Source organism: Siphateles boraxobius, unplaced genomic scaffold, assembly GCF_051911475.1.
Source record: "Siphateles boraxobius isolate OS27281-9 unplaced genomic scaffold, OSU_SipBor_1 18, whole genome shotgun sequence".
NCBI lineage: Eukaryota > Metazoa > Chordata > Actinopteri > Cypriniformes > Leuciscidae > Siphateles > Siphateles boraxobius.
The window spans coordinates 7,933,025-7,956,000 of NW_027508788.1; the positions used below are offsets into that span (position 1 = coordinate 7,933,025).

At 41.2% G+C, this 22,976-nt stretch overlaps 1 protein-coding gene across 4 annotated transcripts in view; it reads right to left on the bottom strand.

The window, feature by feature from the left end:
- igsf9bb (immunoglobulin superfamily, member 9Bb) overlaps positions 1-22,976 on the bottom strand; it is a 143,844-nt gene that overhangs the window by 54,532 nt on the left and 66,336 nt on the right. For all 4 annotated transcript variants that reach the window (XM_077233172.1, XM_077233173.1, XM_077233174.1 and 1 more), the window contains exons 4-5: positions 17,552-17,703; positions 4,019-4,136 (exon numbers count right to left, since the gene is read on the bottom strand). In XM_077233172.1, coding sequence (XP_077089287.1) covers positions 4,019-4,136; positions 17,552-17,703 — 270 coding nt within the window. The remainder of the gene's footprint in view (positions 1-4,018; positions 4,137-17,551; positions 17,704-22,976) is intronic.

Here is a 22,976-nt window from a genome sequence, read left to right on the forward strand (position 1 = left end):
CCCAACCATACGCGCCAACCCGTTTGACTAAGGCTGTCGAGCCCCACTGGTGTGTTAATATGCAGTTTCAGTGGCAACGGTTCCGTAAATACTATACAACCTATACAAATAAACCAACAGACTCTTCAAGTTTTCAAGAATTCTACGAAACCGTAGCATGGCGGCCTGTACACAGCCAGCTAGAATCTTTCCGTCTCAAACACAGCCAGTTGCTGCTCCTTTCTGCTGCTTCAGATAAGTTCTTTACTGTGCGGAGCAACTCTTGACCACTGAATCCGACGTCTCTGAGGAACCGGGTTGTAGAGTGTGCCACAAAACCTCGACAACCCACTTCCACTGGATAAACCTGGACTCTCTATCCTCGCTGTTCTGCTTCAGTGGCCAGATGAGCATACCGCAGTTTCTTCCTCTCATATGCCTCATCTACCACATCCACCCATGGCACTGTTAACTCTATCAGTTGAACAATGCATGCTGATCCAGACCACAAAACAATATCTGGTCGTAGGTTAGTGGTGGCAATCTCAGGTGGAAAAATAAGCTGTTGATCAAGATCAGCCAGCATCTTCCAGTCCCTAGCAGCTTCCAGTTGTCCTGGGCGAGAATTGGTGTTAGCACCTTTTCTTGGTGGTTACTCGCCTGGGCGGAGGAATATTGTCTTCTGCGTGTAATGTTTTGATAGAACAGGCGGCAACTTATTGGTCATACTACGCTTGCCTTCCAATGCTAAAGCCAAACATCGCAATACTTGGTCATGGTGCCAAGTAAACCGACCTTGGCTAAGAGCCACCGTACATCCTGTCAAAATGTGCCTTAATGTGGCAGGTGATGAACACAAAGGACAAGAGGGATCCTCTCCTACCCAGAGGTTTAGGTTCTGCAGGTGATGGGAGAACATCATATGTTGACCTAATAAGGAAACTGATCCTACTCTCTTCCATTGACCAAAGGTCTTGCCAGCCCCTTTTGTGTTGTTCCACACTCTCCCATCTCATCCACTCTCCCTGCTTGGCCGGGGAAATGGCCTTTATACATCTCATCCTCTCCTCCTGCTTTCGCACCTCGTTGACTACCAGCTTCCTCCTTTGAGCTGGGCCTGCCTTGTGCCATTTAGGAGGAACTAAACTGAGCCCAAAACCCCTATAATAATAGTATCTCATAATAATAAGAAACTTTCTCATGATTAATGTTTAGTATTTCATGACAATGAGACACTTTCTCTTGATTAATTGTTAGAATATCATTGCTTTTTGATTAATTCTTACTATCATTATAATTACAGACTTTCTTAATATGTACTTTGTTGTAAAACGTAGTCAAAAAAATCTAATGACTTAATATTTTGCAATAATGAGAAACTTTATCATGATTAATGCTTAGTATCTCATAATAATGAGATACTTTCTTGATATGTACTTAATATGTCGTATAATTTTGAAAAAGTCTCATAATTGACTTAATATCTCGTAATAACGAGATATTCTCATATTAACAACTTACACTTGAATGAATGAATGAATGAATGAATTAATGAGGCATTTTATATAGCGCTTTCATATGTACTACTGTACACCCAAAGCGCTTCACAATCATGTCGGGGTCTCTCCTCAACCACCACCAGTGTGCAGCATCCACTTGGATGATGCGACGGCAGCCACAGTACGACGGTGCCAGTGCGTTCACACACACACCAGCTATAGACGGAGAGGAGAGAGAGTGGTAGAGCCAATTCAATGTAAGGGGATTATTAGGAGGCCATGACTAGCAAGGGCCAAATGAGGGAATTTGGCCAGGACACCGGGGTTACACCCCTACTCTTTACGGGAAGTGCCATGGGACGTAACATGCCATAATAAAGAGAAAGTTTCTCGTAATAATGAGAAAGTTTCTGTGGGGGAGTGTCGGCTTCCATAGTAAATTACCCCTTCATCAACACCAAATCAGTATTGATAGTGTTCCTATTATACATTTAGCATTACAATCAACAGTATTCAATTATTACAATGATTCACATTTAATTTTTTATTTATTATTTTATCTAAAACTTTAGTAGTTTTATTTTATATTGGTTTAATAAGCATTTGATGGGAAGCATATTTTATTATTGTCTAGAAGTATGAATAAGGTGAATATACAGGTTCTGGTCATATATTTAGAATATCTTCAAAAAGTTGATTTATTTCAGTAATTCCATTCAAAAAGTGAAATTTGGATATTATATTAATTCATTACACACAGACTGATATATTTCAAATGTTTATTTCATTTAATTGTGATGATTAAAACTGAAAACTAATGAAAATCCCAAATTCAGTATCTCCGAAAATTAGAATATTATTTAAGACCAATACATAAAAAGGTTTTTTAGAAATGTTGGCCAACTGAAAAGTATGTACATGAAAAGGATGAGCATGTACAGCACTCAATACTTAGTTGGGGATCCTTTTGCCTGAATTACTGCAGCAATGCGGCGTGGCATGGTGTCGATCAGTCTGTGGCACTGCTCAGGTGTTATGAGAGCCCGGGTTGCTCCGATAGTGGCCTTCAGCTTGTTGGGTCTGGCATATAGCATCTTCCTCTTCACAATACCCCATAGATTTTCTATAGAGTTAAGGTCAGGGGAGTTTGCTGGCCAATTAAGAACAGGGATACCATGGTCCTTAAACCAGGTACGGGTAGCTTTGGCACTGTGTGCAGGTGCCAAGTCCTCCATAAAGTTGGTCAGCAGCAGGAAGCATGAAGTGCTCTAAAACTTCCTGGTAGACGGCTGCATTGACCTTGGACCTCAGAAAACACAGTGGACCAACACCAGCATATGACATGGCACCCCAAACCATCACAGACTATGGAAACTCTCCTGTCTTCCTCCAGACTCTGGCACCTTGATTTCCAAAGGAAATGCAAAATACTTTCATCAGAGAACATAGCTTTGGACCACTCAGCAGCAGTCTAGTCCTTTTTGTCTTTAGCCCAGGTGAGACACTTCTGACGCATTGTCTTGTTCAAGAGTAGCTTGACACAAGGAATGCGACAGCTGAAACCCTTGTCTTGCAGACGTCTGTGCATGGTGGCTCTTGAAGCACTGACTCCAGCTGCAGTCCACTCTTGTGACTCTCCCCCACATTTTTGAATGGGTTTTGTTTCACAATCCTCTCCAGGGTGCGGTTATCCCTATTGCTTGTACACTTTTTTTCTACCACATCTTTTCCTTCCCTTCGCCTCTCTATTAATGTGCTTGGACACAGAGCTCTGTGAACAGCCAGCCTCTTTAGCAATGACCTTTTGTGTCTTGCCCTCCTTGTGCAAGATTTCAATGTTCATATTTTGGACAGCTGTCAAGTCAGCAGTCTTCCCCATGATGGTGTAGCCTACAGAACTAGACTGAGAGACCATTTAAAGGCCTTTGCAGGTGTTTTGAGTTAATTAGCTGATTAGAGTGTGGCACCAGGTGTCTTCAATATTGAACCTTTTCACAATATTCTAATTTTCTGAGATACTGATTTTGGGGTTTTCATTAGTTGTCAGTTATAATCATCAACTATAATCATAAAAAGGAATGAACACTTGAAATATATGAGTCTGTGTGTAATAAAGGAATATAATATCCAAATTTCACTTTTTGAATGGAATTACTGAAATAAATCAAATTTTTGATGATATTCTAATTATATGACCAGCACCGTTAGAGGATATCTGCAACAGACAGAACAGATTAGTGATCCCAAAAGGAAAAAGCTTCTTTGCCGACACAATGGTGAAAAATCTCTTTGAAAGTGAACCCATTACAGCTTTATACTGTACCAGACAGCTAACATATGGAGTCCAATTATCTCTGTAGCTCTGCAGCATGGGAGCCATGCAGCATGCAGCTTTGCAAGCATGACTGTACACACATACACAGACAAAAACACAGAAGACCGTTCAAACACAGCACAGAACTCAGACAACATGATAGTCATGCCATTCAAATAATAGCAAACAATAAAGACATGGAGTCAAGTCAGAGTTAGGGTGCTACCTTGGACGAGTAAGCGTGTGGTATGGATGGCCTCTCCCTGCTCGCTGTACGCTCGGCATGTGTACGCTCCCCTGTCCTCACGGCTGATGGAAACAAGTGTCAGGCTGCCATCACTGACCTGTGGAGAAAGGTCACAGCATCACCTACTGAGATACAAATGAACAATCTAATAAACATAAAGAAAACAATCTCAATGACAAGTGTTGGGGGTAACGCATTACAAGTAATGCGAGTTACGTAATCATATTACTTTTTCAAAGTATCAAGTAAATGCATTACTTTATACATTTACAGTAAAATATCTATGTTACTTTTTTAAATAAGTAACGCAAATTACTTTGTTTTCCCATTAACTGAAGCACGGTGCACGGTGTAAACCTGATAGTTATTGTGGTTCTAGACTATCAGAATATTATGCAAACCTGCAATAATTAAATTTGTTACATAATTGTACTTTATGTATTTAATCTCACTTTACTAAGTGTCTTTGCTGCTGACCTTTGATGATGCAATTGAACCATACCAATAAACAAATATTTCTTTAGATAAACATCACATTTCTGCTTGCTCAGCATCCCATGAGATCCATTTTTTCCTGCAGACATACCCACAGTTATGTTTCTTCACTTTCAAAACATGCATCATGAGAGGGGCCATTCTTACTAGCTTAAATAACAACTCATAAAGAATAAAACAATTTGAGGAAAGAATTGTCTGGTACACAGTACAAACAAAAATGCTTTGCAGTGAAATCATTGTGAACCGGAGACATAGAGGCAGAGACTGCGTAGGAGAGATCAAACAAACCAGGCCACTCCAACAGAGACTTAAAGATCAATGTGCATCTCTCTTTCTGTGCCCACACAAGCGTTATTTCCATTTTACCAATGGCAGAGCAGTTCTTGCAGTTATCTAATATGCTCTGGATTATTCTTGGTTAGATTGGCTGAGGTGTGGACCAAGGAGGGTTTGGAATTTTTATTAAACATTTTAGAAATTAGAAATTTACTGTGGGGATATACCCACCAATTTTGGCCATGGCCAGTTTTGTGCCCACCACTTTATGAAATAGCTTACATCAGAGATGAATCTAACAAGAGGAAGCATCTACAATTGTTAGTATTTGTTTATTATTATTATTTAAACTATTATTTATACTATTTTATACTATTTATACACAAATAAATATATCAGTTCACTTTCCACTGGAACTCCTGTTACTGAAAGTGAAAGTGTATAACCATTGGACCAACAATTAACATTCAATTGCTGATCAATACATTTAACCACTAACCTACCAGAATGTTGCTACTAGGTCAAAAGGCATGCACTTTTGAGGAGGCTGTTAGTTTCAGGTGTGGGATGGTCTACCACAGTTGAAATATGGCTCTTTTCCCCCCAAGATTTCTAAGATCTAAGCCTTCTACACAACACTTTGAATCTTCTTACAAAGTGACACCTAGATATAATTGTGCCATTTTAATTCTTGTATGATGTTCTAAATGGCTTTTGGTTTTTAGTAAAATACTAGGCCAGTCTGCTCTGTGTCTTGTGATTATTCTGAAATGATAGTGCATATAAAACATGCGAAACATCAATCATTAAAAAGTTCCAGTATGAACTTCGAAGCTCTTTCAAGCTGTCATGGTTAGATTGCTGGCTCGGTTTCACAATCATCTTTACTAGACAAGGCCATGCTTACAAGATGAGAGTGTTTCCGCATGTTTTGGCTTTGAATTGTGTACATGGTCTCAGAGAGTGAGCAGACACACAGCTGAATAATGGATTTCCTCTGGACAAGTGTGTGTGTTTGGTGGCAGAGGGGCAGGTAAGGGAAGGGATGCTGATACCTCTTTATGCATGATTCATCGGTACATGTTATTCCAAAGGAATGTTCTTAAACATTGTAATAACTTTCTCCACTTTTGAAACAACTTTCTTCTAAGCTGACATTCCCTAGGCAGCGTGGGAACTGAAAATAATGCAGCTTTTCTAAATTCTAATGGTTATTACATTATTTTAATGCATTTTAATGTAAATTAATGTTAATACTAAATATAATATAGGTTATGGCAATAATATAAAATAACAGATTTTAGAAATAAGCATTTACCACTGGTATATGTCACAAGGCTTAAGGGTCAAAAGGCCTTCTCAAAAATGCATGCTGGTGTTTTCAGGAAAGAAACTGTTCATTCGCATTTCTTAGAATCGTTTCTCAAGCCCTAAACGTTTGTCACAAGTAATGTCCATCGTTATTTTCGTAAACTAAAATTGAAACAACTGATTAAAAAACATTTTGAAAACTGAAATAAATTAAAACTAATTGAAACAATTAATAATAATAACAATAATAATATAACATTTATAAAATAATAATTATCAAAAATAAAAAATCATTTTCATAATCAATAAGCTCTTATCCCATGGTGAAAAAATCTGACATCCTATCTCAACTAATTTCATATGGTCACAGCTTAGTTGATGCAATAATCACTCGACGAAAATTCCCTCAAAAAAGGAAACACTTTAGCATAACCAAACTCAGATGAGCACGGGAGATAACAGGAGAATACCACAACTAACTAAAGACGATGCGGAACAGAGAACAGAATGAACTAAGGGCTTATATACAGTACACACAAAGATCGTTAACCAAACACAAGACACCTGCTTAACTTAATCAATGATTATGGAGACAAATTAACTCAAGAACTGAGGCAAACAGAAACACAAAAACTGAATTGAAATGCAATCAGGGCGGAGTTGAGGGAGGGAGGAGCCCTGTTGTTGACTTGGCAGACGAAACCTTGGGGACGACTCATGGAAATGGAGCCGCTGGAGACCCAGGTGGAATTGACTTGACGAAGAGTCCACAATAGGTAGTCGATAGGTCGACAGGCCGCGGTGGAGTGATGGGTTTTTAAGCTGGAAGCGAAGCCAGGGAACATCCTTACTGGGCGGAGCTGGAAAACTGAAACTCTGAGGCAGTTCCTCACAGAAAGCTGTTGGAGATGCAGTGTGGCTGAAGTGAAACATTGGAGCTGGGCTGAGGAACTGGCTGATTTGGGAAGAGGAGGTGGGAGAGGGAGGCTGGGAGGGATCACAGGGAGCACAGGCAATATGGGGCTGGGCGTGATCAGCGGAGAAACAGGAGACTCAGGGCTGGGCGGAACCAGTGGACAAACAGGAGACTCAGGGCTGGGCGGGTTAGGCATGGAAACAGGAGACTCAGGGCTGGGCGGGTCCAGCGTGGAAACAGGAGACTCAGGGCTGGGGGGATCCAGCGTGGAAACAGGAGACTCAGGGCTGGGCGGGTCCAGCAAGGTAACAGGAGACTCAGAGCTGGACGGATACAGCATGTAAACAGGAGAATCAGGGCTAGGGGCAGATATGGCAGGGAAACAGGAAACTCAGATCTGGGTGGGACCAGCGAAGGTGGGAGAAACAGGGAAATATCTTCCTCAAACACCTACAAATTACTTCCAGAGTCCATGGTTGTGGGTGGGGCTTCCCTCCATTCCTTCGAACTCCACAAGCACTCCATTGGCGACGTACGGTGTTGCAGGCTCACGCACATAGACAAACTCTTCGTGTTGCTCAGGCTCCGGGACAATGTCTCTTCCAAATTGCAAATCCTTCGTGCAGCTTGTGTGGATGGGCTGGCTAAACTCTGGGTCTGGAGTGGGGCTGGTGTGGTTCTCAGTCAGGCCGATGGTGAGCAGCGGCGAATTGTTGTTCATGAGCACCCACTCCACGAAAGCAGCGAAATCCTCCTTTAGACCATCCACTGGAATGCATACCTTAGACCGCTGGTGTAGAAGAAGACACAGAGCGAGCGGTCCGGGTAGTGTGTTAGGCACATTCATTCGATCAAGTCCCGGGTATGTTCTTCCAGTGGATGGTCTCCCTGCTCCAAGCAGAGAAGCTGTGCAATGGGAAGATCCATAGGGGGAAAAACTGCGTTCTACATTCTGTCACAGCTTGGTTGCTGCAATAATCACTTGATGAAGAATCACTCAAAAAAGGGGGCACTTTTAATATAATGACCAAAATCAGACAAGCACTGGAGATAACAGGAGAATACCACAGCCAACAAAAGACGACGCAGAACGGAGAACAGAATGAACTGAAAACTTATAAACCCGCACAAAGATTGTTAACCAAACACAAGACACCTGCTTAACAATGATTATGGAGACAAATTAAATCAAGAACTGAGGCACACAGAAACACAAAAACCGAATAGAAACAGAACATGTTACACATATAATTAAACAAATATATGATTATTATTATTATTAAAATGATTATATATAAAAAATAATTATTCTAAAGGACTTGAACAATCAGTAAGCCATATTAGAAAATTTTACTGAAAAAAGTTTTTCTTTAATGACATTTACCTTCAAATGAATAAATTAGTAAAATGTATTTCAAATGAATAGTGTATTCATCAGTAAGTCATCAAGGAAGAAAAAACAGGAAAAATAAAATAAAAACCATAACTCACTTTCTAATGCATTGTGCTGCCAATCATAATCTCATGGGAAATATGTGACCGGGTACAACTGGTCTCAGAACAGCATAACAGATCTGCCATTCTCTGCAGACAGACCTGACGGGTAAGGGACTCGCCAAAGCATCTTTTCTCCCTGCCCTGTCAGAGCTGGATGGTTAATGATACATGAGGGTCACTTTACAGCTGCCGGCCGAGCAGGTGAAGAGTACTTTGAGAAAAAAATTGCAGGAGTGGAGACAGATGACATAGATTCATGCTAAAGTAAAGTCTTCGCTGAGGGGGCTCTCTGATGAATTATTCAGTGTTCCATCAGACGGTGTAATGGCAAGACCTACTAGCAAGCATCATCATCACAGTTCATGTGATATCAGGCATGTGTGATTTTACTCTTAGGAGACTAACACACACCTTGAACCTTTTTTGTTTTGCCTTGGATAGTAAACTTTGGTTTTTGATTGGCAAAATTCCCAAAACATTGTGCTCTGGTAAGAGCCACCATAGTAAAAAATAAATATACCAACATTTATTTAAAATACATTTATTTTTTCTAAGTATACTATAAATGCATTTACATATTTATGTACTTAATATGAATAGGCCTACCTTACAGTTTCTGACAGTGCTAAAATGGAACTATTGCAAGTATACTTTAGTGTAACTTGAAATATCTTGCATTTAAAGACTGATATTATACCACCATACCGTGATCATACTATCCTTACTAATAGGGATATTAAAATGCATTTTATGCCTAATATTAAGAAATGTACATTGTGCGATAAAGAAGTACTCCAAATAAATTTGAATTACAGTATTTATATCAGTAAGTCTCAAGCGATATGTCAGTAAATATATGTTATGTATTTGTACTATACTTAGTATAAAATAAATGTATTTTAAATACATTTTTAGTGTAGTTTTTTTCACTAGGGTAGTGTTGGTATTGTTATCTAAAACTATTAAAAACGGTTCACTTATGAGAGGTTCTCTCGTATTGGTTAAGTTGCTTACGCTACGGGTAAAGTCATGTTTTATAGAGATATGAAGCCAAAAAATTATCCTTAATTTTGTATTTATTGTCAACGCAGTGCAGCAGCTAGCAGACCTAGAGCAGGCTGTCTAGCGTGCTCATTGGCTGCTTTGCGGCTACTGCAGCAGCCTACCACTGAGCCTGGCGTGACGTCACGCCAAATGAGGGCGTTTCGCGCCCCCTCTACGTGTCACAGCTCGCCAGAATGGGTGTGGCTTAGCGTATAAAAGTACGGCTCGGATGCTGCTTCTCTGATTTTTCATCTCTTCAGCGAAGCTCTACGCATCACTGGATCCTGAGAGAAGCCGCTGCCGTTGAACCCAGCGCCTTGCAAGCTTAGGACAGTGCCTGAAGAATCCGGTCGACTTTGCCGCCTTCAGCCATCCCTGCCTGCTGCGCTATCCGGCGACAGTATCCTTTGCTCTACTGTGCGTCTTCGCCGCTGAGACACATTATATCTAAAAGAGTACGAGACATTTTTCTAAAAATGTCTCGCACTTCCTGTGGCTCGTGCCGAGCCCCGCTCAACGCCGAAGACCGCCATGTGATCTGCGCTCTCTGCCTGGGCCCAGAACACGCAGCCCTCGCGCTCTCTTCGGGGGGCTGCATCCATTGTGAGGAACTTCTGATGTCGACCCTGCGGGCTCGACTCGAAGTTTTCAACGTAGAAGCTGTCTCTCCGCCCTCTGTGAAACCGCGCAGGAAGAAGCGCCGTTCCCAGAGACCGGCGGAGGCTGTTGTGGTGGTTAAGCGCTCGCCGGAACCTCTCCCTCGAGCCTCTCCCTCGCCTTCTCCGCCCCCCCTCCCGGACGCGCAGATGCCGGCTCCGGCCCTCACTGCCGCCACTTCAGGTTACAGCCTCTCCATGGCTGTCGACCAGCTCGGCCTCGAGTGGTCACCGCCGAAAGAGCCCGCGCCTAACAGACTGGACGGCTGTTTCCTACATTGCTGCCCCCAAGCACCCGCTCAAAGTCTGCCCTCCCGTCTAAAGCCTGCAGGACCAGGTCAGCTCTCGTCAGCCGCACGTTTTCAGCCGCCGGACAGTCTGCGTCTGCCCTGCACTCTATGGCTGTGCGTCAGATCCTTCAGGCCGATCTCCTCCGTGAATGGGATGAGAAAGGCAGGGACCCAGCCGCCACCACGGATCAAAAGACCTCGCAGGCCATGAACATCTTTCTGCCTCGACGCGCTAGCTCAGCTGCAGGCCGCTCGCGTGACCAGCCTCCTGCGCGAAGCACTAGCCAGCGTCTAAAGTCTCGCTGAAATCCGAGCATGCAAAGTCCTCCAAGCAACAGCACGGAGGAAAAGACGGCTGAGTCCCGCTGCGGCCGGACCACCGTCAAAATGTCTCGCCCTGTCAGTCCCCTCAGAGAAGGCTACTGCAGCAGTTTATTTAGCAGCAAATGAGCCGATACTACAGCCCACTCGCCTGCACACAACCGCGTTTTTTACGGTGACCCAGAGAAATCTCAAAAAGAGTATAATGTCTGGTTATCCGGCTCATGCCGCTGGTGTTTTATGTGTACAAAATGTGCCCACATCTCAGTGTTCACTCCTACACATAAGCACTATACCCCCCGTGTCTCACACACTCACAGAGCCCACTCTCATAAAGCTGGCAAATGCTCCTCGAGTGTTGTATGTAGGAAATGTGCCCACGACTCTGTACCCACGCCTACTCGCTGCCCGCTCTGTCACACGGCCAAAACGCTCTGAACGGCAAAACATGGCGCTCACGCTTACTAACAAACACCTCACCCCAGGCGCTGCTCGCGCATCACAAAGTTATCACAAAACGTTCCCTGTTCAGAGCAATCGGGACATCACACGTGAAACAGACAGCCATCGCTGTCAGCAAGCCGCCATATCCAAACACCTCCGGTTCAGTTTCCCGAGCCCACGAAGTGCGGCGATCAGAACCCGGAGTCCATTCTGCCCCTAGCTATACATGTGGAAGCATGGGAAGCTATTCCAGGGGTATCAGAATGGGTGCTTAGCACAATAAGGCAGGACTATTCGCTACAATTCGCTCGCCGCCCTCCACACTTTCAACCACGGACCGCGACGAAAGTGAAAGCGGAAGTAGCACATCTACTCCGCGCAGAAATAGCCAAACTGCTGTGCAAAGGGGCCATAGAACCGGTACCTCCTTCTCTGAGCGAGTCAGGCTTTTACAGACACTATTTTCTCGTACCCAAGAAGGACAGAGCTCTCAGACCTATCTTAGATCTGAGATATTTGAACAAAGCTATCATGAAAAGACCGTTCAAAATGCTCACGACCAGACAAATTCTCGCGCAAATTCGCCCGAGGGACTGGTTTATCTCTCTCGATCTGAAAGATGCTTATTTTCAGATTCAGATGATACCCCGTCACAGGCCATTCTTGAGATTCGCCCTCGATGGTCAGGTATATCAATACACCGTCCTCCCATTCGGCCTGTCTTTAGCACCCCGTACATTTACGAAGTGCATGGATGCGGCTCTCGCCCCCCTGAGAAATCAGGGTATGCGGATTCTGAACTATTTGGACGATTGGCTGATTCTGGCACAGTCAGAAATATAACTTTTATCTCACAGAACAGTGCTCCTCAGTCATCTGGAAAGCCAGGGTCTCACGGTCAACTGGGCCAAGAGCTCATTACTGCCCAGTCAGTCAGTTTCCTTTCTGGGGATAGAACTGGACTCTGTGGCTATGACGGCCCGTTTATCGACACAGCGCGCGACGTGTGCGACACCTGGCCGCATCTTTCCAGAAGGGCAGCGTCACTTCTCTGAAAACATTTCAGAGAATGCTGGGCTGTATGGCATCAGCTGCAGCAGTGCTGCAGCAGTGCCTACTGCGCATGCGCCCACTACAACGCTGGTTGAATGCTCGGGTGCCCCACCGAGCTTGGGCTTTCGGCTGCAGACGAATCAGAGTGAATCAGAGCTGCGTTTCAGCTCTGCAGCCCTGGTTAGCGGCCGACTGTTACCAGCGGGGGGTGACGATGGGAGCCATCTCACACCGAAGGGTCATCTCGACGGACGCCTCCAACTTAGGTTGGGGCGCTCTCTTCGAGGGCAGACCGGTCTTTGGCCTGTGGTCAGACAGAGAGAAATGCCTACACATAAACTGTCTGGAGATGATAGTGGTCGAGAACGCGCTGAAGCACTTTCTCCCATTCATACGAGACCACACGTTCTAGTCCGATCGGACAACATGTCTGTGGTGTCATATGTGAACCGTCAGGGTGGTGTCAGATCCAGGAATCTCTGCAATCTGACGGAACACCTCCTCGTATGGTCTCAGCACTTTCTGCGCTTGTTGAGAGCTGCGCATGTGCCAGGCCAGCCCAGAATGACAGCCCAGACAAACTGTCCAGGGATAACGTTCCCCCAGGGGAATGGTCCCTGTACCCCCAGATAGTCCAGTCGCTATGGCACCTTTTCGGCAAAGCGGAAGTCGACCACTTTATGCTTTCCCTCCGGTCTCTCTGTTGCCACAGGTAATCAAGAGGATGAGGGAAACGCGCCACTCGGTGCTCCTTATAGCCCCGCGATGGGAGAACAAAATCTGGTTCCCGGAGCTGACGCGGCTGTCACGCACAGCCCCTTGGCCGATTCCGGTGAGGAGAGATCTCCTCTCTCAAGCCCGCAGCTCAATCTGGCATCCCCATCCAGAGCGCATGTCTCTGCACGTATGGTTAATCAACGGATACCCGTTGTCTTGCCAGAAGGGGTTATGAACATGATAACGCAGTACAGAGCTCCCTCTACGAGATGGCTCTACCATTTGGCTCTAAATGACCATTTGGCCTCTACACAGACCATTTGGCTCTAAATGGTCTGTGTTCTCCAAATGGTGTGCCGACAGAAACCTGGACCCTCGTACATGTGGGGAATCGTGGTTGCTTAGCTTTCTTCAAGAGCTGTTGGACAGGGGCAGGTCACCCTCCACGCTTAAAGTATATGTGGCGGCCATTGCAGCGTTCGTTGAGTCGACGCACGGCCAGTCAATAGAAAGGAAGGAGCTGGTCATCCGCTTCCTTAGGGGAGCCAGGAGGATGAATCCCCTGCGACCCCCGTCGGTTCCTATATGGGATCTTTCTTTGGTCCTAGAGGCCCTGAAAGCATACCCCTTCGAACCGCTAGATTCCGTGGACCTAAAGTACCTCTCGCTCAAAACTGTTTTTCTGACAGGTCTGTCATCAGTTAAACGTGTGGGGGATTTACACGCGCTATCCATTAGCGCTGCGTGTCTTGAGTTTGGACCAAATTACTCTAAAGTCATCCTCAAGCCAAGACATGGCTATGTCCCTAAGGTGATGGGCACTCCCTTCAGAGCGCAGGTCATTTCTCTATCGGCTCTGCCAGCATCAAGATGGATAGTGGACGCTATAGCAAATGCTAAAGGTCTGCAATGCCCTTTGGGCATTAGGGCACATTCCACTAGGGGTGTGGCCTCGTCGTGAGCTTGGTCCAGCGGGATTTCCATTCGTGACATTTGTGAGGCGGCGGGCTGGGCCTCCCCATCCACATTTGTTAGGTTTTATAACCTGGAAGTTCCTGCCTTGCAGGCTAGACTGCTGTCAGTATGAGTGGGATGTATGTTCTGCCCAGATCTGATCGTGCGCGGACTACTCTCACGTAACTTAGCTGTCCTGGTTGAGCTGCACTATATGGGTTGATATGTTATATAAACCGGCAATGCCGCTCTGTATTCCCTATGGGTGCTTATGTACATGTGCTGGCCCACGTTGCTGGCTGCCTGATTCCCACTTATCTATGCTCCCCGGGATTCCCTTGGACTCATGAAGTGGATGCTTGGCGCGCACGGCGTTGACATGGGGTTCCCGTAGCGTAAGCAACTTATGCAATACGAGATAACCTCTCGTAAGAGAACGTACTCGGTCAGGTACGTAACCTCGGTTCTTTCTAGAAGAGGGAACGAGTATTGCGTAACCTGGCGTGCTGGCACCACGAGCGACTTTCGCTTTAGTCGATGAAAACCAGAGAAGCAGCCTCCTGCAGCTGTACTTTTATACGCTAAGCCACACCCATTCTGGCTGGCTGTGGCGCGTAGAGGGCGCAAAACGTCACGCTCTTTTAGAAAGCGTGACGTCACGCCAGGCTCAGTGGTAGGCTGCTGCAGAAGCCGCAGCGCTAGACAGCCTGCTCTAGGTCTGCTAGCTGCTGCACTGCGTTGACAATAAATACAAAATTAAGGATAATTTTTTGGCTTCATATCTCGAGAAAAGATGACTTTACCCGTAGCGTAAGCAACTTACGCATTACTCGTTCCCTCTTCTAGAGAGAACCAAGGATACGTATGTAACCGAGTACGTTTTCGGTAACTGAAATAAAGCTGAAATAAAATATAACATAAATAGTAGATGTAAAATAGTACTAAGATTACTAAAACTGAAGTAAAAATACATTTAAGAATAAAAAAACTATAAAAACGAATAATGCACATAAAATTATAAAAATTAAGCTAAATTTAAAATGAAAACTGAAAACTATAATAATAAAAAAAGCTAATTCAAAATATTAATAAAATATGAATAACACTGGTAAGAGCGACTTGCAATCAGAATCCTATAATTGAATAGTCGTCAATTGAAAAATATGCTTTTTTTGTAGTTACCTATCCAGCGGAGGTTAACTGCTAACCAGTCAAACCTTGAGCCCTTGGCGTGAACATACACACTGTGTGCATTTACAAACTGAACATACATAACTTAAGTCAACAAATGAGCAGCATAAGGGTAATTAAAGCAGGTAATTTAGTAAACAAAGGTACGAAAAATTTGTATGGGAGTCCTCTCTTTCAAAGACTATAGTACATTATTAAGTAAATACTAGCTTACCCCAGAATTATGCTTTAAACAAAAAAGTCGATCGATGCAGAAGTTTCTTTCGTCTGTAAATAACATTATAGATCTAATCAGTCAAAACAACATGCTACAGTATTTTGACTGAACAAAGAGCTTGCCATCACTCAAATTAACAAGCAACGAATACCATTGTTCCTAATATTATCTCACCTTACTTCAAAAGTGTTCAATCACCAAGCAAAGCTAGTCACTGACAGGCTGTCACTGCTCTGTTATGTGTGAGGAGATGGAGATCTCTCGATGGGCTTTTATAAATCAAACTCTTTTCAGGCAGAGAACTAAGCCATCCGATCCTGTAGGGATCTCTTTGCTTAGTCTTCAGCAAGCAGATGGTTTATACTCAGGAAGCATTTGACAGTTTAGTTTACTACAATAAATTGCCACAATACAATGGATCACTTGTGAGAAAAAAGCCAGTATTTAGATGAGGGAATCTAAGAGTCTGTTTCATATCATGAAAGGCTCATTTGATGAAATATATAAAAGATGTCACTCAAGAGGAGAAATTCCATTAGTGCTGAAATACAAGGACAATTTATTTGGTTGCTAATTACACAGCATTGTGAGCGTAAGAGGCCCAAGGGACACCTCCACGACACGTAGTTAAAATGAGCACAATTACGAGCACTGAGATGGTCAGTGGGCTAGGGCTAAATCACTAGGGTATATGACAGGGCTGAGGGGGATTAATTGGCTGTTTCTACAGGCCGTATAACTACTGTTAAAACTGCAGCTTGATTTGTCCAATTTCACAGAGCAAGTTTAAAACATATAGCAGGAACACTCAAACTTCTTAGTTTGAAGGACACTTTTAGACAAGAGGGTAAAACATCCCTGGTGGCAATTTTTGTGCCAGTCCCTCAAAGCATTTATAGTTCAATAGTTTTTTAATTAAGTATCTTATGTTCACAAAGGCTGCATTTTTTTTATCAAAGATTATTACCATATTATTACAATTCAAACTGCAATTGACTCTGTTCTTTTTTAATATATTTTAAAATGTACTTTATTCCTAATGGCAAAGCTGAATTTTCAGCATCATTACTAGGGTGGCCATACGTCCAGATTTTGGCCGGACAGTCCGGATTTTAGGCCCCCTGTCCGGCGCAGCCTCAAGCCGGACACTCATTTGTCGTCCCCGAAATCCTTCCAAAATCATTCTAATATGTTCAAGAAACGTTTCTTGTTATTCTACGTAAAAAACTTTAGCTTAAATTTTTTTTCTGGAAACTGTGATGCATGTTTTCAGGATTCTTGATTAATAGAAATAGAAAAAAAAGGGGAAAAGAAATGTATATTTCATATGTTTACTTTTGAACGGAATAAACTAGAAATAAAATATTTTTCTTTAGTCAAGGTCAGAGATTAGCAATGGCAGTGTTCACGTATTCTGGTTATTAAAATGATATTCAACAAATATCTATAAAACTGCAAGTGAGTGTTGTGGCACTTTCAATGCGTCACTTGTTTGCATTTTAGACACAGAAGCAGCAGTTTAACTATGATGGCGGGCCACTGATAACCTCATGGAGGGCTGGATTTGGGGCCATGACTATGATAGTTTGAAGATGGAAAGTGGAAAGTAAAGATAAAGAGATGACAAAGTGCCTATGACCTGTAATTTCCACCGTCATCAAATATCCTGAGCCCTCACTGTGGCAACTGCAATCCTGTATTTGTGCAGAGAAGCATATCAATCAAACTACACAGGCACTCTTCAGGTAACTACAACACTAGGGCTGTCACATACTAAAATTTACAACAGTATATCATGATTTTCACACTTTCACATATATATGTGATTTTATGAAAATAAAATAAAAATCCAAAAGCTCAAAACTGCTTATTCAGAGACATGGCAACATTGCATATGACACATATTTTAGTATTAAGCAACTTTGCCAGCCCAGATGAATGACATCGGTAGCCAATCATAACAAATGGTCAGAGAGAGGGCAAAAAATAAATAAATAACTTCTGTTTAGACACAAGAAACTATCCTAATATTTTAAGTTTACATTATAAAATATCCCCCAATTTAGAATATCCTCTAGATTTTATGACCAAAGTTAATATTCAAATATAAGAGATGTGTATGCTCACCTTGTATTTGCTGCTGTCCTGTACGGGGTCTCCCTCCCTAAGCCAGCTGACTGAAGGTTTGGGATTCCCAAAGGCCGTGCAGCTCAGAGTGATGCTGCCCCCCTCTTTGGCCTCCACATACTGCGGTGGTGTGTCCGTAAAAGTTGGGGGAGCTGTGACACAGAGAAACGATGTGAAAATCTGTTACCTGAAATAAATCAGCCTGGGGATAACAAGGCAGGTTAATTCATAACAATATCATGCCTTATAATATGCGTGTCTTTTACAGACCCTGCAAAAGCATGACTCATGCCTCACCGCTAATGGGAGCCATAGGAGTTCAGAAGGCCATCGGAGCTATTAGCTCGTATACCTGTGAATAAAAGAGACTCCTGGTCATGGATCTCCCTACTGCATACATATGTGGCCATGTATGGGCTCTTAGTATACAGTATATGAGCTCTCTGGCTGGCATCTCTCTCATTGTTAATAATTCTGCTCCTGCTCCATGGCCAATTCTCCCCCAGCCTTGATTTAGTAGCTAAAATTTCACTTTCATTTCATATAAATCAGGCTGGGGAAGGGGTTGCCATGAAGCCATATTACATGGCCAGCCAGCAGTGTGCCTGAATATAGATATATAGATATTAGTGAGACATGCTGCTGCTGTACAATATAGCATACATGAATTACCCGTAGCAGATCTATACAGGTGGAGCTGGGGAAGGTGGAGGGTTTCTGAAAGCGCACTGCACTGCTACAGCAAATGCTAACCAAGTATTTGAAGGCTGAGCATCCAAGCTCATTGGCTACTGATACAGCAGGACCCAATCAGGTGTGCCCTATAAAGAATGATGATTCCAAATAGGTTGAGTTAAGGGCCTGTCATCCTGCGCCATCTAGAGTTTCATGACAGAACTTTATTTATAAATATACACTGTAAATAATTGATAGGAATTTACAGGATTAGATTTTAAAGTATTATTTTCCAATAAATTTCTTTAGCCTGAAATTTACTGTGAAATCAATGCATGCTGGGTCATTTTCTTACAAATTACTGTTAATCGTCAGCAAAATGCTGACATCCCAGTAACTTACTGCTCTTGTTTTACTGTGATTTCACATTATAATGTTGTCTTTAATCATGTCACTGTAATAAATCTATTCTTTACAACAGTAATTTGTTTTAAGTCACCATAATGGTGATTAGTGTTCCATTAGCTTGGGATCTTGGACCCTCTGTATTCATATTCATATTTATGTTCTTCTAGCCAAGTCAGAAATGTGACAAATAAAAAACATTTGTTAAAATGATGACAAGCTAGAATATTAAATAGTTTAGTCAAACTATTCCTAGCATGTATATGAAGATTTTGTGTTAGTATTATTTAAAGATTTACCAATAACTTATTTCAAATTCATAACTGTTTATAGATGAATCTTTCACAATAGTGAAGCAACTGCTGAGATTCATCTTTGAAAAATGTGACATCATCTTGTAAACATCCCCTAATGACGCACAGACATCAATACTTGACAAAACAATGGTGAGACTCAACAAATAATAAAACCGTTTATACAACATAAACCAACATTACAAAATAAACCAACACAAATGGCTAAACGCGAAGGGAAAATAAGTTCAGCAGCACAGATAAATCCAACAAGAATCAAGAAACTCCACAACATAATCTATTCATGCCACACTGCATGCTGGGTACCTTAATAGTACATATACACTGTAGAAATACAGTATGACGTTGTTTGCTTACAGTAAATTGTGTTTTCCAACTTTTTAGTGCAGTAAGACACAAGAAAAGTCCTACTGTGAAATTACAGTAAAAGTAAAATTAATTAACCAGGAATATACAGTACAGTAATTTCACACTAAAATATTTAACAGTGTATATACTGTACATATATATATATATTATGGGCTGGAGAGGGCACAGAACCGAAAGACTGATCAGGAACAATACAACATTTCTTCACAGACTAACTCTTTAATTTGAAAGGTTCAAAATTAACTCTTTGCCACGCCTGCCAATGTGAACTGAGAACAGTTATGGTTACACTAACTAACTAACTAACTAACTAACTAACTAACTAACTAACTAACTAACTAACCCAAAGATTTTAATTATTTTTACCATTTTAATTAATTTGACCATTTACATCACAAAAAAATATTTTGTGATTTTGCATAAATATCAATTTAAGTATTATACAGTATATACTGTATATATATATTACAATATTATAATTAATTTGTGTCATTTACTGTACATCACAAAAACTACTTTGCATAAATATTAATTAGTTATATATATTATTATTAACTTAATGCCTCCTAGATAAACTTGAAGGGCATTTGCTGCAGAAAACAGAGCTATCGGGAGACATAGATATGAATTAAAAAATATACAATCTCATAAAAAACATTCATGTTCATGTGTGAGATTGGCTGGTTACAGCATGTGGCTCAATGTATCTCCTGTGTGTGATAACTTGAAATGGGTTTTATAGTTTTGTAACACTCGAGGGGAATTGTGTTGTGCTGCATGATCTGCATTTCAGTCAGAAACATCAAAATAATAGTGACTTGTTGCATAATTGTTCTTATTATCCAAAATTATCCAAAATTAAGATAATGATTTCATCTCAAATGTGTTCAAATATTTATGACAGCACTGTGACAAGAGGGTCACTTCTTTACACATAGATCACAGGAACATCTTACTTTCCAGGAAGACAGAAGAGATGGGTTTGGCGATATACCTGGACTGAACCCATTTCAAGCTAAGCATCTATTATACCTGGCTCTAAATGTCAGTAAGACCTCACTGTCTGTGAAACTAAGGGGCAAATATTAATGATTCAGCAATGTTGATTTGGTTTGGTCTGATAATAATACTAATTTGGGTGGCTTATTTTATTTTATTTTTTAAACTTGTCTTACCCAGTTTCAACACTGCTTTATTCTGCTTTATTCTACTTGAAGGAACCCCCAAGATCTGGTGGCACATGACCAGAGTGCTCAAGGAAACATATCTGAGGCCAGCCGCTAAGACATCTGTGCAAAACATGCCTCCATCTGCTCCGAGTCTCCATTTACTGCCGTACACACTCTCACACACTGCTGACCTGTGATGTTGATTAAACATTAACACACACACACACACACACACACACACACACACACACACACACACACACACACACACACACACACACACACACACACACACACACACACACACACACACACACACACACACACACACACACACACACTACAGGCTAATCAGGAGAATGTGTGTCTTTTATGAAAAAACACCCTCATCTGTGATTGTGTCATATTTCACAGTGATTGAAAGCAACATCTAAGTTTGCCTTTGCTTTTCAATCCACATTTCCATTAGTGGCAATTCTGGCAAAACATTCAGGCAAATCCACTTGACATTAGCTAAATGCCTGCCACAGCATGCCAAATGGAAAGAGAGCAACTGCCCGACACCTGCTGTGTATACAAACCACAGAGAATATCTCTCACTGGATTGAAGTGCCCTGCTCCATCTAATACTGTTTGATTTAGGGAATATTCACAATATGTTTATTACTATGCCGGTATGAAATTAGGTGAAATAGTGAATACTGTGATTGTTTTATTTGGCCATCATGTTTTTGTTCCTAATGGATTGGATCATAAAATATTTTTTTTCATATAAGGTTAGTATTTTTGTAAAAAAAATAAAATAATAATAAATAAAACTTGTAAATCGGAATTCAATTAATTTCAATGAATTGTTTCAAAAATCTGATTAAAATATTAAATTGCTTCATCATTTAAAAAGTGACATTTTATACACTCACTTTCAAAAGTTTGGAGTCGGTAAGATTTTTAATATTTATAAAAAATAAATCTCGTATACTCACCCAGGCGGATTTATTTGTTCAAAAATATAATAAAAATAGTAATATTGTGAAATATTATTTTATAATTTCAGCACAATTTACAATTTAACCGTTTTCTATTTGAATATATATTACAAAATGTGATGTATTCCTGTGATGGCAAAGCTGAATTTTCAGCATTATTACTCCAGTCTTCATTCACATGATCCTTGAGAAATTCTAATATGATGATTTGGGGCTCAATAAACATTTCTTATTATTAAGTGGAAAACCATGAATGAAACCATTATAATAAAAATCACAATTCCTAGGATATTTTGATAACAAAGAAAGTTCAACAGAACAGCATTAATTTGAAATATAATTTGTTTTATGTTTGATCAATTTAACATGTCCTTTTGAGATTCTTGCTGACCCCAAACTTCATATCGGTAAAAAATATATGTGGTAATGTCTGCCGTTTACGATAATATACACTGAATGTGACTAAATGTATTGTTATATTGGTGAAAAGTGTTGGTGAAAAGTTGTTATATTGGTGAAAAACACAATTTTAAACAGTCTCTGGGAAAATATATAAATATCAAGATATACAATTGTGGTCAGAATTAATGACACCTCTGGTAAATGAAACAAAATGGCTGTAAAAAATAAATCTGCATTGTATATCCTTTTGAAATCTAATCTTTCATTGAAGTAAAATAATTGAAAGTGGGGGGGAAATCACATCATTAAATAAACGTTTTTTCTCCAAAACACGTTGGCCACAATTATTGGCACCACTAGAATTTTTTACAAGTAAAATATCTCTGAAGTATATTCCCATTAATATGTACCCTTTTTTAGCACACCAGGGTGAATAGGAACATGACATTGTCTAGCTATGACTTCTTGTTTCACAGGAGTTTAAATATGAGGAAACACAAAGGCCCAATTCCCTTATTCATCCATCACAATGAGGAAAACCAAACAACATAGTTCTGATGTGCATCAAAAGATTGTTGAACATCACAAAATAGAAAGTGGCTGTAAGAATATAGCCAAACAATTGAAAATCCCCATTTTGACCATCGGGGCAATAATTAAGAAGTTCCGATCAATTAAAGATGTTACGAATAAAAAAAAGTGGACTGAGTAAAATATGATTAAAATGTGATTTAAATGAAAGTTTAAAGCCAAGCCATACACAAAGATATTTAATAGTATCAAGTACTTTATGCCGAGAGAGGAATACCATTATTACATGATACAGCGCAAGAACCAACTTTGGATTTAAGTTTCTGACTGGAACCAAAAACCACAATAAAGGACTTATTATCCAAAAGCCAATCTTGTAAAATATTTAAATCAGACAGAAGAGAGTTGAATTTGTAGAAAGTCAGATTTATATAAATATGACAGTGTTTTCAGCACAAAGTTGAACATGACAGTAATTGAAATTGAATGGTAAATTATTTACATAATTAAACATTGGTATCACTTCATTTATGTCCTTAGTATTACAGCTACCACAGATGCAAACAGTGAGAGT